Source organism: Aphis gossypii, chromosome X, assembly GCF_020184175.1.
Source record: "Aphis gossypii isolate Hap1 chromosome X, ASM2018417v2, whole genome shotgun sequence".
NCBI classification, from domain to species: Eukaryota; Metazoa; Arthropoda; class Insecta; order Hemiptera; family Aphididae; genus Aphis; species Aphis gossypii.
Genome location: NC_065533.1, coordinates 57894067 through 57911483, shown reverse-complemented (window position 1 = coordinate 57911483; position 17417 = coordinate 57894067). Strand labels below are relative to the sequence as shown.

Here is a 17417-nt window from a genome sequence, read left to right as displayed (position 1 = left end):
GTTTATGATATAGGCAGGTACAACCAACCTTGCTTGTGCACGGCACACGGTTTGACAAAGTCGCGAACTTGTGTGGAACTATTTGTATTATCGGCAACCCTATTGTTGGGCACTTATATAGGGTTCGAGATTATTTTGTTTTCCGAGCGAGCGAGGCACGCGCGGTTCTTGGTAAATAACGTGTACCGTGTGCCAAATTTCTCGTATGATTAACACAATCTTTTAAACACAAATAGCATTGCGAATAAATATACGAATATAGTTATTTATTGAATCACAAATCAAAATTAAAGAGAGTGAAAGGCTGTCGCACGTTAATGATTAATTTTACCTGCATACGTAAAGGACCGAACGCGTGTCCGCAACACGTTCACTTCTACATTTATTTATTTTTTAAGTTGAACAAAAACTAATAATAATTAAAAATATTTTCTTATATCTATCAGTATCTTAATAACCAAAAATACAAGGGTGGTACAAAGTTCTTCGAAATTTGTTCATTTATCGATTATAAAAAATATTATAAACGTTCGTTTAGTACTAGAATCTTGCCGAAATTCCTCAAAATTACGAAAATTAACTAATTAGTGAGAAATATTGTATTATATACCTATTTAATGGTAATCGGTAAAAAACGACACGGTAAAAAACGTCAGGTAAAAAACGTCATGGTAAAAATCGACACGGGTAAAAAACGTCATAGAAAAAAACGCCAAAAATTTCCTATTTATTATAAAAATAATTCTTTGTGTATCAAAAGATTGCTCATTTTTCAACCTATAACAGGAGAAAAAAATTTATTGAAAAGTTAAATTAATTTTTTATGACCATTTTTATAGTTTAAATTTTGACAACAATAGATATTCAACAGTATAATAATTAATTTATTAACTATTCACTATTTATACTCGAAACGCATTTTCTACCAATTATAGTATAATTTTCTAAATATTTTGACCGTTTTCAAGTTATTTATTTTATTTATGAAACTAAAAACTATACTGTTACTGTACTACTATATTACAATTTTATTGTCTGAATAGGTATCTTACCAGCAGAAGTCTACAAATTTTGAAATATACCTATACATTGCATTTCAATAGGTACCTACTTAGATTATCGTAATTCGTAATATTATAAGTTTTTCGTTGTAACAATTTCTTCAAAACTGCAACATACATTTGCATAGCGTAATGAAATTAACTGATAAAAAATGCCGGGTTTATGTAATTTGAGCCAAAACAAAAAATTAGTTTTGATAATTTGTGCCACTTTTTAAGACTGTAGTTTGCTCTACATAAAACTAGATAAATAAAATAGCATTATGACGTAATTTGCGCCACTTTAAAATAACTAAACAATTTTTTTACAGATTAACATATCGTATATTTTACTATTTTTAACCATTTGTCAATCAAGTTTATTTAATAGTTACATTTCATTTATTTTTAATTATTTAAAAGTAGGTGTTTAGTATATATAATAAATAAATAAAAAAAAAAACAAAAATCAGTCATATTGTAAAAATCATAAATGAATGTCTATAAACTATACGTATTATACATACTTTACTTTATGTACATTAGTACATTGTTCAATAAATTGTTTTTCATATGATGATATTTATGTTTAAAACAACATACCTATAATAATACTTATAATAGTATTATAGTTAATTTAGATATTATATTATAATTATTATAGCAATATAAAAATGTATTTCCAATAGCTGAACAGCGCAAAATGTTTTCTCAATATCGCAAACAATGCTCAATAGTGCCTTACAATATAACCTGCAGTATAGGTACTAGGTATTGTTATAGGCATACCTATAATACCTGCCTAATTATTTATTTAAGTATAAGTGCAACATGCCTATAGCCCATGGTTTCTTGGTAATTTTATTCGCGATTGATTTATATGCACATAACTGCGGTTCACAAGTTAAACCTATATTCATAACGATCATACTTCATAACTCATTTAGAAGTACCTACCACGTCCCTTTAAGTTAATAAATCTTAAGTGTAATGAAAATTAGACATTAATAATTCAACTTTTGAAACATCTGCATATTTAGTCTTGAACATAGGAATCAATTATTAAAAGTCCTAATCACAGACAAATGTTTAATTTTGAGCTTATGATGCTCATTAAAAAAATTATAGTAATTATTGTGACTATTAATAATATTATATAGTGATAGTGTTTAAAATATTACCTAAATCAAAATTATTAGTTTAAAAAAGTTTTTGACGGAAATGAAAATGTGATGAAAACACTGATGGTAAGTAGATATATAAATTGAAAGTTGAGGTAATGATAAATAAATCGAATTTCCAATATTAATAAATAAATCAACACTAGGTATTGTGTTAAATTATTTAATTTATTTTCTAATCATCATTGACATAGTCACATAGACGTCTACTAACTAGGTATTTAATAAACTATATAAAATGGAATTTGATGTATTAATTTGATGTATATAATATTTTCTTCTAGATCAACCATTCCAAAACATCAAATATTTTTATTTCATGTCCTAATATCTAGTATCTACTTACTCAATCTGATAAAAACAAACCACTTCTCCATTGTGTACCATAAATACAACACGACTGTTTTTTCTTTTCAACAAATACACTATTTTTACTGACAAGCTATACTTTCTACTCCAATAAAATGTATGATCACAGTCATTACTAATAATTTTATTGTAACTCTGGGCCAATAATTATTATTATATAAAAATATTTATTGTTACTCTTGACCTTGCTCTGGGCACACAAGACTGTAAATTTGTCAATAAGGTATGTAACTACACAATTCCTTAAATATAATATATGATGATTGTTAATTAGGTACTTACAATAAAAAAACATAAACATTTTTAAATAAAGTGTATTGTTAAATAAATAATAATAATAATAATAATAATAATAATTTTATTTGTGTATAGTTTTAAATAATTATTTATAATAAACATATTAAAAAAAAATAAAACCGTACTAATTAAAATTGATAATTAATTATTCAATGATTTTATGATATAAAGAGTAAATTGTAATACTACATGTAACAATATAGGTACCATGGGCATCCCCAGACATTTTTCTAGGGGGGGGGGGGCTAGTGCTCTGTTTTGCCTGTCCCTGGAGAAGCCTATGCTAGGTACATGTATTATGCTATTAGTAACTTGAGAATATTTGGATAATATTATTATACTTAAAATAAAAAAATTAAACAAAAACCATAGGTACAAAATACTTATGCAATTGTATAATAAAAACTTAATATTAAAGTATTTAGACAGCTATTATTATATTAATATTATATTATAATAAATTAATATTAATATTACCATATATAGCAGGTGTCTTCAACCTTATTAGTTTCGCAACCTATTTTAGTTGTAATTTGTGTTTTGTGACTATTACCTAATTGTTTCATAAAAAAAAAAGTTGATTAATATTTAATTAATACTATTTCATTAGGTGTGTAAAAATGGACTAGTTTTTAATTCATGTAGTGACTATTCTTGTTTAATGTTTTTACTTTTCAATAAAAATACACCTCAATCTAATTTTGAAGCTTACGAAAACCCATTGGTTGAAGACCACTCACTATTAATTAAGTAAACACTTATAACTATATAAATAACTAATATTCAAAAAACAATAAACAAACAAACTCTAAAATATTTTTTATATTGAAAAAGTAAACTTTAAATACAAAAATATATGAATAAATATTATTTTAAATATTTTAATTTAATATTATTGTATTGCTTATGACATAAGGAACGGAATATTGATTGCAAATGAAATACATATGCATAATCTATTTAAATATTAGTACTTACTATTTATATAGTTTTTAACTATAATTATTTAAGCTGTACAGATTTAGTGATGATTATTATTATACTATAAGTGGATTTGCTGGAATATACTTTTGGTTAATGTGGTGCCTGCAAGTTCCTTATTGCCTTGAATTGCATACTGTACTTTTTCACGTATTTCTGATCTACTTAAATCACCTCTTAAACCTAATAATCTGGTCATCTGATCTTCAGTAATATCCGGGTACATCTTTACAAGTGTGTGCAAGTCCAATGATAATATTTCAGAATCTTCACTTTTTAATACTTCAGATAACTTAACAACAGCATCAAAAGGAGAATCTTTATCACGTATTACTAAAGGTGCCACACGCATAAAAAATGATTTTAATTGGTCCACTTCATTTGTCATTTTATCTGCTGCTGATCGACGCTCTTCGTATGTCTTGAAATTTAATTTTTTCTGCAGAATAGCCATTATGTATCGCCGCACTATTATATCTTCAGCTTCCAATATTATGTATTCTAAATTTTTGGGTTTTAGATGGGTATAATCTTGAAAATAATCTTCTAATGTCACACAAATTGTTTCAATAGATATAAAGCTGGTAAGCCATTTAGTAGTTATCAAGTCTTGAAAATGAGAGTCAAGATCTAGGAAAGCCTCTTCTAAAAGAAATTGTGCTGCTTCATCCCTAAGGTTTTGGAAGGTTTTTATTAATTTTTCATAGGCAGTACTCGACTGATCCTTAAAATCACTGCTCCAATAATGCTGCTTCATTTCTAATGCTAATTCAATAAATTGTAAGCAATTATTGAGCACAGTAATTATGCAATGTGTAAAAAATGGTACTTTGCTTCTATCCTCAAAGTGCTTTTTCTTGAACTCTATAACAGCCTCTTTGTAAGACAGACCATATAGACTAACGCTATCTACACTCAATAATAATGCTTTGTGTGTTAAGTGCTGGCTTATAGTTTTTGTGACTTGCAAATTTTGATCGATCATCTGAAATATAATAACTGGAGCAGCGGTATGAAAACATCCATCTGGACCAACCTCAGGTGAAGCACCTGCATACCAATCATTTTTTTCAGTATCCAGTGTTTTTAACATCCATTCTTTGTAATTAGCTTTAATGTATTCTAAATATTTTGATTGTAAATCAAAAACAACTGATGATTTTAATAACGGACCAACTTTACCAATGTCTATATTTAATTCAGGATGTAACATTAACTCTTTACCAGGATACGTGTTAGTTACCCAAGAAATAATTGTAACATATTCATTGCCTTCTAATCCATCTGATATTATGTCATTTAAATTTGCTGAGAGACTGGAATGATACATATAAACAAATTTATCAAAAATATCATATTGTGGTGGAAAACATGGTACACAGAGAGTTTTAACCACTCGCAGATCCTCAAGAATTAATAGCCGACAAAGTTCCAAATATGTTACAAGCCACATTTTATTGTCAGATCGTTCATTTACTTGAGTACCTTCTATTCGCTGATCAACTGACTTTTGAAGCACATCAAACGCCATTTCTTTCCATTTTTTTGGACGACTAGGAGGCATAAATCCTGATTGTTTATGACGCTGTAATGCAAACGTATCAGCTCGTTCTTCTCGTTCTATGATTCTCAGAACAGTAACTATCACCATAGGTTCTTTCCTAACAGTATTTAGTGTTCTACTCAATACTAATTTTATTTGTTTTTTCAACATATCGGACATAACTTCGACGTCTTCAAAATATGCTTTGAGTAGTATTTTATCACTAGGCGCTTGATTGGGCAATTTATGCACTTCAAATAAAAGATCATCTCTAGAATTCTCAAGATCTATTAAACATTGATGAGCATGTAAAAATTTTCCCTCATTGATCCACTGTTTAGTTTTTTCAATGCTCTCAGGAACGGTGAATAGGTGCTTCATATTTTCATTAGCTGTCAAGTACTGAGAGTGTTGCATTTGTTTGGTGCGAACATCTTGTAACTTATACCCAAGAGATGGTAAATTTATAAATGAACGTTTTGTTTGACTGAGGTACACCTTTACTTTACTTATGTCATCCAATGCGTCTTTCAGTTGTTCCATTCCGATTGTAACCCCATCTAATTGACTTTGCATGGCTGTTTTCAACATTGCTTCAGTAGAAGTTTTTTTACGTGATATTCGATTCTTTAACTGTTCAACTTTTTCCAATTGTCCTGGTTTTTTTAACATATTTGTAAAGTATTTTGTTGCTGCTAACTTAGCATCGTTACCCAACTGATCAATGTCCATATTTATGACTCAACACCAAATCTCTAAAATAAAAATAAAATAAAAATTATAATAGTAATAATAATAATAATTGTTCTTAACATTGTTTTATACTTAGATACATACAAAATATAGAGTTACTAGAATTACAATAAAATATTGAATATTAGTAATAATTAGGATAACCTAATTCTATGATATAAAAACAGAAGTATGATGGTCTGTAAATAGTATGGTTTTACATTGAAAAAAGTAGACATGTACAGTACAATATACTATCTACTACACGTGTAGTGGTTTAGTATGCTATCTAAGGTGTTTACAAAAACATAGTTATCTTATTATCTATCAATATTTATTCATCAAACCAAACATTACCTATAAAAGTAAGACAATTTTTATTTGTAGATATAGCACAGCAACTAAACCAACACAAAATTATGGCAAATATAATATTTACAATAAATAACATTGTAGATAAGAGTATCCAATATAATTTATAGTAAGAAATATATAATATTTTAAAAACAAAAATTTTAAAGGCATTACTTATAATACATGTAATATAGTTTTAAGATATAAAAATACAAACACTAACAGTTACACAAATCAATTTAATACCTACGTAAATAGGTTTATCTAATTGAAGGGTTTACTGCAACAATATACAAGATAAATCCATTTTTTGAAATGTTTCGGGACAATGAAATTTCTTATTTAGTGACCAAGAATTTACTAAAATATTTGTTTATTATTCTTTATATACCTATTAATACGTCATAATGTTGTTAACTTCAAAAAATATTGTTTTAAGGTATTATTTGTTTATCAAAGTTTAAAGGAGGATGGATTTATCTGTTTGTTGCTCCTAAATATGTTGCTTTTTTAATATTATTCTTATTTATTCATTAATAAGCAAAATAATAGGTTACCTAAAATTAGTTAAATTATAGAATAATATCTTTTATATTTTGTATAAAAGAAGGTACATTCTATAAAAAGTACTTTTTCCTTATATACCATTCTATTAGTAAACTTTGTATTGATAATAAAAATTAAAAGCAAATGCAAATGCAGTATGGTTAGGGTTTGACCATATAAGTGCAACAACAAGATAAATCTGGGTTTATCTGATTATTGCACATATAGTATATAACCATTTCTATAATAAATTCTTTGTTGTAATAATTAGATTTATCTGGTTGTTGCAGTAATTCCTTAAATTGCTTAATAGCATTACAAAAAAAAAAAAATGAATCGCAGTGCAATACTTTAACTGACAGAACTATAGAATAACCGTCAACATTGTTTAACTAATAAAAAAAAGTGTATAATATAATTAATAGTTATCAAGTAAATTATGTAAGCACAATTTGGCTCAAAATAAAACTATTGATATGTTGAAAGTTTATGAAATTATCAATTTTATTTGAATAGGTTAATAAATTAAAATGTTAAAATAGATAGTTATGTAATATCAATGTAATTTACAAAAACTTCACAAATAAATCTATCCAGTCTGTACCTGATGGCTGATGTATCGTATTAGAAAATAAAATGAATAAATACATAATAAAAAAAAAAAAAAACGTTGTTCATACCTTTTGATAATCTTAATTATTGTATAGACTTGCAATACAAGCTTTATTGAAAATATTCCAAATAATTTGTTATCGAATTTCACACATTTTAAATAAAATTAAATATTTTTTATTGTATTACTATCCACACACTTAAAAAGGTAAGGATTAATTTCAAATTTACAATGTATCAAACATTTTTTTGGTTCATTTATCTTTGTATCTCACTAGTGATTGTAGTGATAATGTTTATCATCGATACGATAGACTATGGAGGTAAACATTACAACATTAAAACAGTATAACGTCGTATTGACTTTTATACGAATTGTCCGCCAATTTTCAAAAATTCTACTCTTTGTAAAAAATCGATAATAGCGGTTTTACATGGAAATTTTAAGAATTACTATACTCATATCTATAGTTTGATGGTAAGAAAAAAAGTCCCGAGGGAAAAAAATATCTAGGTAAAAAAGTTTCGTAAAAAAAGTCTCCAGGAAAAAAGTCTTGGGGGGGGAGTACAAATTGGAATATATTATTAAATAAAAAATATACTTAATCCCTCTGTATGATATGTTATGAATTATGATATAAAAATAAATTATAATAAAAAAGTAAAAAAATAAAATAAAATAAATTATTATCGCTTTAACTTAATATTTCGAGCTGTAGCTTTTAAAAATCGTCGGTAAGTTCTATTTTATTTTCCCTAAAACGCGTGCATAATATTTCATACAGAGTGATTAGGTTTATGTTTTATTAAAAATATTCCAATTTGTACTTTTTTTCCTAGAGACTTTTCGGGGACTTTTTTTCTGTTCCCTCTATAGTACAGACTCTATACTCATCTGCATAATACTGTATACTGTATAGAATTTGTAGGAACCACGATTAAAGATAAAGTATATCTTTAACCATGGTAGGAATAAAAAATTTAACGCACTTACCTCCACCCGAGAAATCTTATGGATAATATTATGATTTATGAATAAATATGTAGTCCGGCGTAGGGCATTTTTGAGTAGGGCGTACTAGGCCAGTACCAGACTCTTATCAGTCTTATCTCATCAAAAAAATTACTGATAAAGATAATACGTGATAACACTTTGTTGTGTTTGGTAAACAGTGAAATTAATAGGTAAAATAAAAATAAGTATTAATGAGTTTAAGTACCTAATATAATATTTTGTTTAAAAATTGACATCGGTGCCAATGACAGTTTAAGTGACAACAATTAGAAAAATTCAAATTCACACCTTCGAGAAACAAACACTGGTCATAAAGTAAACTATTGCAGTAAATTGGTTGAATATTAAATTAACTACCTAAGTACCTATGTAACATGTGTGTATTAAACTATTAATGAAGAAGTACGTTCATAATTTGGCAATTAATAAACCATTATAAGTTGTATTTAGAATTTATTGCATTTAATTACTCATTAAATTTGTGAAGTTTTGTGGGACTGTTAATGTGTTTCAATATCTACAATTAAGTTTGAGAACTTGAAGGATTTTATACAGTAATTTTTATCTTAAAATTCAACTAGATTTTAGAAAATGTATTCATTGTGTTCAATAAAATATAAATTGTATTTAATTTTTTCTTGTTATAAATATTTCAAAAAAGTTAAAGATCCTACGTAATATGTCTTAATCACATTTGTTTTAAATTTTTGATCTTAGATATATTAAAATTTAACATGTCGTCAAATATACCTATACCTCATCTTCTATGACTAATACATTTATATATCAGTACTATTTATTTATATATATATTTTGTGTGTGTGTGTTATAGAATTGTACGTATTAATTTAAAGCAAAATGTCTTGTAACTATGCTGATGGTTTATCTCCATATGAATATAAAGGAGAAGTTGGTATGAATGAAGTAAGTAAAATAATAGATTGTCATAGGGAAACCGGTTTCAATAGAAAGGAGATGCAGGAGGATGCGCAGAATCGGCGCATTCTCTCGCTGGACAGAACATAATTAAAATATCCATAACTATACATTTTTATTTATTTTAGGTTTTTGACACTCCTGAAGTTTTAAAACAAAAAATTTCACTTCTTGCTCAGTGGATCAAAGATTCTAAATACACAGTTTTTCATACAGGTGCTGGTATAAGTACATCAGCAGGTATACCAGATTTCAGGTAAATATGTATAATGAGTTATTGTAATAATTAAATTGTTCAAGTGTAAATTAAAAATCATAATATGGCAGGTATTTAGTTCTTTTAAAATTAATATAATATAAAATGTTTTTAAAGTAAACAATTTATTATTAACACAAAATAAAATAAAAGACAATTTACTATTCTAATATATTTTAAGGGCTTTATTTTACTTTAATCTTGATCAGTATTAAGTATTGGTGGCTATATAAATTTAGTATATATTTATTATACCTTGAAAATTTGTTAATACATTATTTGATTAGGAACTGTATATTATGCTGTAGTTGTTATTTATTGGACTCTTACACCTATTAGATTTAACAACATTACAAATTAAGCAATATCATCAAGTTTATGCTGTAAGATTTAATATTAAAATCAATTTATCTATTATCAAACTTAAAGATAATAATATTATCTAAAGTTTCTCACAATCTTTTGTTGATATTTTAATTTTAAAGTGAGTTACAAGCATTTTAAAGTCTTAATATGTTACATAACTTTAACTCATTTAAAAATTAAAATATCAATAAAAGCCTTTAAGATGCCCTAGATAATTTTATTATCTTTAAATTTGATAATATTAAGTAAATTGACTCTTAAATTAAAGCTAACAGCATAAAATTGATTTTGCTGAACAAAAATTTGATATGTTTTTCATTTTTAAGATGGAAATGACACATGCTGCGAATATAACATCCTCTTAAACAAGTTAGTTCCAATTAACACATTTACTAACATACTGAAAAACAATTTTCTATTAGATTTATTACACTGGTTAATGAAACCAATTTATATTTTTAAAAGCTCATTTCTACATTTTCTATCCATATATTCAATTTTATTGCTCATATTTTGACAATTTATATTATTTTTTCTTTATGATTCACAATATATTTGTGAAATACCTACTTAAATAATTAAATACATAATAATTTATATTAAAATGATTTATTATATTTTCTTATATTTTTTTATTCTTATAACTTTTGGCATATTGACTGCTTAATAGACCTAAGTACTGCAGTCACTCCCAGTTTATTAACACTGGCCATCATTTGTTTTAAATTACTTTGAATTCAATTAAAATTATCCCTTTTATGCCCCAAAGTATTTTTCCTCTCAAATTTGAAGTTTTGTATTTTTTTTTTTTTTACAGTCAATTTGTCTTAAAATTATAATGAGCTACCCATGTTTAATTTTTTGTTACTATTGAGTTTAGATAATCTTCACATTCTTATTAAAATTACTCAAGGAACTAATTTGGTGAGATTTCTTATAAACATATTTCATACAGACACTAAAAAGTCTATTTCTATTTTATACTACCAAGCTCCGCTAGTGATAGTTATGTTTAAAAGAACCTTTACAGCTTGAAAGGGTAAGAGTACTCTCTTGACAAGAAGGATAAGCTCTTGGAAAAGCTTTGTATAATATATATATATATATATTTCTATTAAAAAAAAAAAAGAATTAAATCTAACTTAATATATTTTATTTTTGAAATTTTTTTAGATAATAATTTAAGGCATTGTTTGTTTTTCTTGTAATTTTTTACCTAACATAAAATGGTATTATAACCTAACCTAAACTCAACCTAACGAAAGTGAGATGTAATCTATATAGTAAATATCCAAAAAATAAAATAATAATCATTATGTCACTGTACCTATTACTAAATATTATATTGTGAAATAAATAAATATTGTCTATTTATTATAGAGGACCAAAAGGAGTATGGACTTTAGAAAAAGAAGGAAAGAAACCAGAAATAAGCTTAGATTTCAATGATGCTAAACCAACAGTTACACATATGGCAATCAAAAGCTTGGTCCAAAAAGGTTTGATCTTGAATTATTGTTCTGATATAATCTTATTTTTAAATAATTATTAAATTTATATTATATTATAATATATACAAAACCTATATATATATATATATAAACACATAGGTGATAACTGATAAGTCGGATATTATGGTGTTCATTGATTGTAAGACTAATTTAATTCACTCGTATGTTGTATCTAAAATCATACAATAATAGCAATAATTTACAAATGTACGTAGTTAGAAAGTTCTGAGATATGGATAGTAGTATTATTACGTGTTAGGTTAGATTAGACCAACCAGAAGTTATCAATGTTCTTAAGAAAAACTGACATATTACTTAAAAAAAACATATTTTATTCATAGATAATCTGAAATTAAATTTATAACATAATTATAAACTGTTAATAATGCAAATTATAAGTAATTTAATATTTTTTCATTATACAGTTGAAATAAATGTTTTAGACAAAATATGTTGTTTCATTGCAGATATAAGAGAGTAAAAATAATATACAATTATTTAGTTAAATAAACAGTACATATTTTCTCTTAGTAAGAAAATTTGTTTAACATACACAGTAAAGGAGGATAATTACTTATTGATAACAATATTTTTATATATTGTATTAGGTTATGCAAAATATGTTGTCAGTCAGAATATAGATGGTTTGCATTTGAAGTCAGGATTACTTCGTCAGTATGTTTCTGAAGTTCATGGAAATATGTTTACTATGAAATGTAATAAATGCAAAAGGTAAATTAAAATATTGTAATTTATTTAAGGTACTTATTTTTAATAGCTTATGTAGTTTTTAAAATAATTAAAAATAAATAAATTATCAATATACTTAGTGACATTACTCTTATTAATTAAAATTAATAAACAGCTATTTACAAAATAGGCTCTAGTGGTTTTTTCTATAGAGCTATCATAAGAAAACTTGTATCATTTATTAAGGCACTTTTTAAAATATTCTTAGCATCAAATATAGAATTTTTTTATACATTTTATAAAACTTCTATTTTTAATATTATTGTTGAATTATTTCTGAAACTCTTAAACTAAGGTCAAATAGTAAGCTTGGTAATTATTGATATCAAACATATGGATATGGCATTTCTATCTTCACTAAATACATATTTTGAGGTCAACATAATGAAAAGACTTGATGATGATTCTTAGTTTCAACAAAGCCTTTGAATGATAACAAACTTAACATTTAAACAATAGAAAAAGAGGTGTAGGTAATTATGTTGCAATGAACAATGGTTATCACTTATCAGCTATGTTAACTTTCAGTTTTATTATACAACGCTGTATTCATAAGTTCAATACCAATGATGCAAGTATGGTACAGTATTGTTTGTTTTACAAGCAATAAACTAAGTTTTTAAACCATTTTTTTTTTTTTTGGATTTTTACCATGGTTTGCATTGAATTGAAAAACCTAGGTATTTTCATGACCAATTATAACCCTTAATTTATAGTAAACTAGGTACTAATTAACATTTAGAATCGTTTCGTTTCAAACAGTACTACACATCACTTATTTTTCTAATATAATATGGTTTGAAAATAATTATTTTGAAACTGATTGTTATATTATTTTGTTTAAATACTAGGAGCTATGTGAGTAAGACTGCTGTAAAAACAGTAGGACAACGATGCTTAAACATAAAATGTTTTGGGAAAAACAAGAATGGCCATCAATGTCGAGGTATTCTATATGATACAATATTAGACTGGGAACATCAATTACCCATCGAAGAGTTAGAATTATCAGAGTTACATTCCAAGTAATTGTATAATAAGTTGCTTTATATTTTACGATTAAATATTTTTTTTAATAAATGCTTTTGCATATCTACTTATAACTATTTATTGATTTACATTATTATATTTGTATGATAGTCTATTGAGATTGTATAAATAAATACTATTTACTTTTATAATCTCTAACGCTTATTTAGGACTGAAATAATTATAGTATTATAGAATCATAGTTATTTTAGCACGGTTGATAGATATTTGACTGGTATAATATGATGTAGCTTATACTTTAGTATAATCCAGTGATGACTAACCTTTTTTCTTCTGCGGGCCACATAGGTAAACAATTATCTTCAAGCGGGCTACCAAATATTAAAGTACGAATAATCTTAATCTTAATCTAATGATATAATTTTGTTATACATACTACCTAGTAGTGTACAATATATATATATAAATACATTTTGAACTTATTTTCATATCTTATATTGACTAATAAAAAAAAATTACAGATTGACTATTGAGGTACATATTATATATATTAGGTATAGTTTAATCTGTACGCTCTTTGTGCACGAGTGATATCAATATTAAATCGTAAAATTTATATTTGAAAATGTCCGACAGAAAAAATCGCTAATATAATAAGATTAAAAAATTTTATTTTAAACATTTGTAACTGGCCACTTTTTTAACTTTGAGGGTCACATGTAGCCCAATGGCCTTGAGTTGGGCATCAACGGTATAATCCAAGCAAAATTGACCTATACAATTTACTCAATTTAAGAGGGTGTCACACTTGTATGTGTTGTCTCTATTACAAACATGCAGCGTAAAAAATGTGTGCTTAATAGAACTGATTTGTGTTTTTAGCTCGCTTAAAACTAGTGAATTGATCTATAATCTAAATTAAAGTTCATAGATGTTGTCTATCATTTGTTTTTTTTTAAGATATTTGAATTTTTAAGCAAGTTATGAGCACTGTCATGTTTTTGAATTTTATATAAGTACCTACTCGATTTATAATTAAAGTATTGTAAGAAACTAATTAACAATAACAATTCTTATTTTTAACGTAAATCATAGGTTAATTAGATTTAAAACTAACAAAATAAAATTGATTCTACAGAATTCAAATTTATCATGTTATACAATAGTAAGACAGAAATAGCATAACTACTGTTAAATGCAGTTAAAATAATTTTCTTGTTATTTTATTGAATAAAATTTATTTATGAAAATATGTAAGCAAGTGTTATGTTCGTTTATAATGAATAATAATATATATTATATTATTAATATTTTATAGTTATGGAATATATATATATATTTGTAATTAATAATTAAAATATGTTAGATATCCTATTTATTTATTTGTTTTTTAAATTTAACTTAAGTATTTATTTTTATGCAGAATGGCTGATTTATGCATTTGTCTTGGGACTTCATTACAAATTCAACCAATCAATTTGGTTCCATTTAATGCAAAAAAAAACAAAGGAAAAGTTGTTATTTGTAATTTACAAAAAACAAACTGTGTAAGTATCTTATAGTTATTATTTTAAATTATGTATGTATAATATATTAAATTGTTGTTTTTTAATTTTTATTCTAATTTATTATGTTAAATATTTTATTAAGGATCGTAAGGCAGATTTAGTTATTCATACATATGTAGACAATTTGATGACATCTTTAATGGAAATTCTTGGAATAGATATTGATAAATATGATGAGATCAAAGATCCAACAAATATAAATCATGAAATCACTGATTGGTCAATTTATGAAACTGATTTAAAGAAAATACGAGAAATTAAAAGAAACACAACAAAATCAAAAAAACGCAAAAAGTCTGAAATTAAATTTCCTAATCCAGAATCAGAAACAGAATCACCTCTTAATAATCAAATCCTTAAACCATCAAAAATTTCTAAACTTAATAATATTGATAATATTATAAAATAATAAAAAGAAATAATTAGGCTTTTTAATTACATTTGTAATATGTTTGTATTCATTATAAATTTTCTTATATGGAATTTTTTAACACTTTTAAAAATAATTCATATTGAAAATCCTATACTTATAAAAATGATAATAGCACAAAGTTGAAAATATTATATCTTATTATTATATAGTAGTTGGAAGTAGCATGTTGCTTATTAGTTATTACCAGTGTAACAATAATTATGCAATTTTTTTTTTTTTTTTGTAATTCACTGTAAATATGATATATGTTCAAAAAATTACCATTTCGGGTTTATAATTAAATGTGCATTATTTTTTAGACTGCATCCGAGTTCTGTTCTAAGAACCTTTTTTTATACTAATTCCGTTCGGACAAAAATTATAATTAAAATACAGTAGAAATTGTTTATAACGACGTTCAAGGGACATAAAATTAATAACCATTAATAACCCATTTAAATAGGTCATAATAATTATAGTAATATAGGTATTCATTATATTAGTACATCTTCATAATTTAATGTAATATTACGAAATTCAAAATTCAATAAATATTTTAATAGTTAAAGTCAAACTAGCATATAAATAGTCAAAAATAAAAATAAAATACATTTTGATGTAGTAAAATTCAATTAGTTGGTGCGATAACTGAAATCATATTATCTTTTTTTTTTTCTAAATAATAAATTATTATTAAATTCTATTTTTGACCTTATTAAGTTGTATATTTTATATATTTATAGTATAATATAAAAAAACTTGGCACAGGTCGATCTAGTCCTAACCAATCCTTTAAAAAATCTTGGGAAAGAACTAATATATTAATTTTAAAAAACCTGGGATGGAACAATTATATCTTTAAATTCAATTTATGTATATGAAATAGATATCTGATGCAGCCATTTTTTGTACTCCATAAACAATGTATTTAAAATGTCTAAATTATTTCTTTATTATTTTCTCAAAAATTTTTATTTTGTACTTTTTTTTATGTCTCCATTTTAAGAGAAATTTTAGCATTTTTAGTTCATTTTATTGATATGTATTATATATGGTATACAAATAGATATATTATATGTATGATATATACATACCATATTTTTAATTTATTGTACAAGCTTTAACAAAATATTATATTAAGAAATATTGTTTTTATAATGTTTGTTTTAATGTACCTATGTTTTTTTATGAGTGCCAAATGTCAATTTTGTGTGTATATACATTATCGTATTAGTCTAATCAATAGTGGTTATCAAATGTGATCTGAGACTCTAACAGTTAACAACTCATTTTTGAGTTCAAGGCATATCACAATATTGCATTTATTTCAAGTACAATGTGTTTATTTAATGTATGTGTTAATGTATGGTTTTTGTCAAAGCTGGGCGAGCTAACAATTTTTAACCCGTTAAGTTATTTTAAAATAATAAAGTTATTTTAAAAGTGGCTCATACTTTTTTTCGTTAACTCTGAAAAAAAAGTAACTTAACTTAGTTTAAAGTTAAAATTTTCTTATTTGCAAAATAAAAAATTCCAGACACATAATAATGTTTATTAGATAGTTTTTCTTTAAGCTCAAGAAAATAACTGGGGAAATTTAAATTGATACATTAAAGTATTAATACTAACTTCAAAAACCTATCTTTTTAAAAACCTCATTTAAAAATTTGCATTATTGTGTAGACGAAAATTAACTTAATTTAGATATTTTTGAATAAAATTAACTTGAAGTTAACACGTTATTCTTAAAAAAAAAAAAAAGTAACGTTAATTAACTTAATTTTAACTTTTAAATTTAAATTCGTTAATGTTCAGCTTTGAATATTATAATCATACTATATTATTATGTCATGTAATAGCCAATAGGTGTAAATTGTAAAATTACTGCAGTGTTAGAATAAACTCCTCGATGTACGATGTACCAAAATATTCTTCAGGATTCAATGTCTATTTTTATA

The 17417-nt window shown here is 25.0% G+C and overlaps 2 protein-coding genes across 7 annotated transcripts; one reads left to right on the top strand and one right to left on the bottom strand.

The window, feature by feature from the left end:
• Nucleotides 1-2886: 2886 nt before the first annotated feature.
• LOC114125155 (exocyst complex component 3) lies at nt 2887-8755 on the bottom strand. 2 transcript variants are annotated; one of them, XM_027988681.2, is made up of 2 exons: nt 8650-8755; nt 2887-6166 (listed from the first exon to the last, which is right to left on the bottom strand). In XM_027988681.2, exon 2 carries the CDS (start codon nt 6141-6143, stop codon nt 3930-3932), a length of 2214 nt encoding a protein of 737 aa, XP_027844482.1. In that variant the 5' UTR covers nt 6144-6166; nt 8650-8755; the 3' UTR covers nt 2887-3929. The 2 variants fall into 2 exon arrangements, with proteins under 2 accessions (XP_027844482.1, XP_027844481.1); XM_027988680.2 differs by lacking the exon at nt 8650-8755 and adding an exon at nt 7724-7922.
• Nucleotides 8756-8810: 55 nt separating this feature from the next.
• LOC114125156 (NAD-dependent protein deacetylase Sirt6) lies at nt 8811-17398 on the top strand. Of its 5 annotated transcripts, none has more exons than XM_027988683.2 (8): nt 8811-8985; nt 9503-9594; nt 9735-9862; nt 11609-11727; nt 12348-12471; nt 13341-13514; nt 14903-15026; nt 15130-17398. In XM_027988683.2, exons 2-8 carry the CDS (start codon nt 9529-9531, stop codon nt 15454-15456), a joined length of 1062 nt encoding a protein of 353 aa, XP_027844484.1. In that variant the 5' UTR covers nt 8811-8985; nt 9503-9528; the 3' UTR covers nt 15457-17398. The 5 variants fall into 5 exon arrangements, with proteins under 5 accessions (XP_027844484.1, XP_050061955.1, XP_027844485.1 ...); XM_050205998.1 differs by having other exon boundaries at nt 8811-8998; XM_027988684.2 differs by having other exon boundaries at nt 8811-9046.
• The last annotated feature ends 19 nt before the right edge of the window (nt 17399-17417 follow it).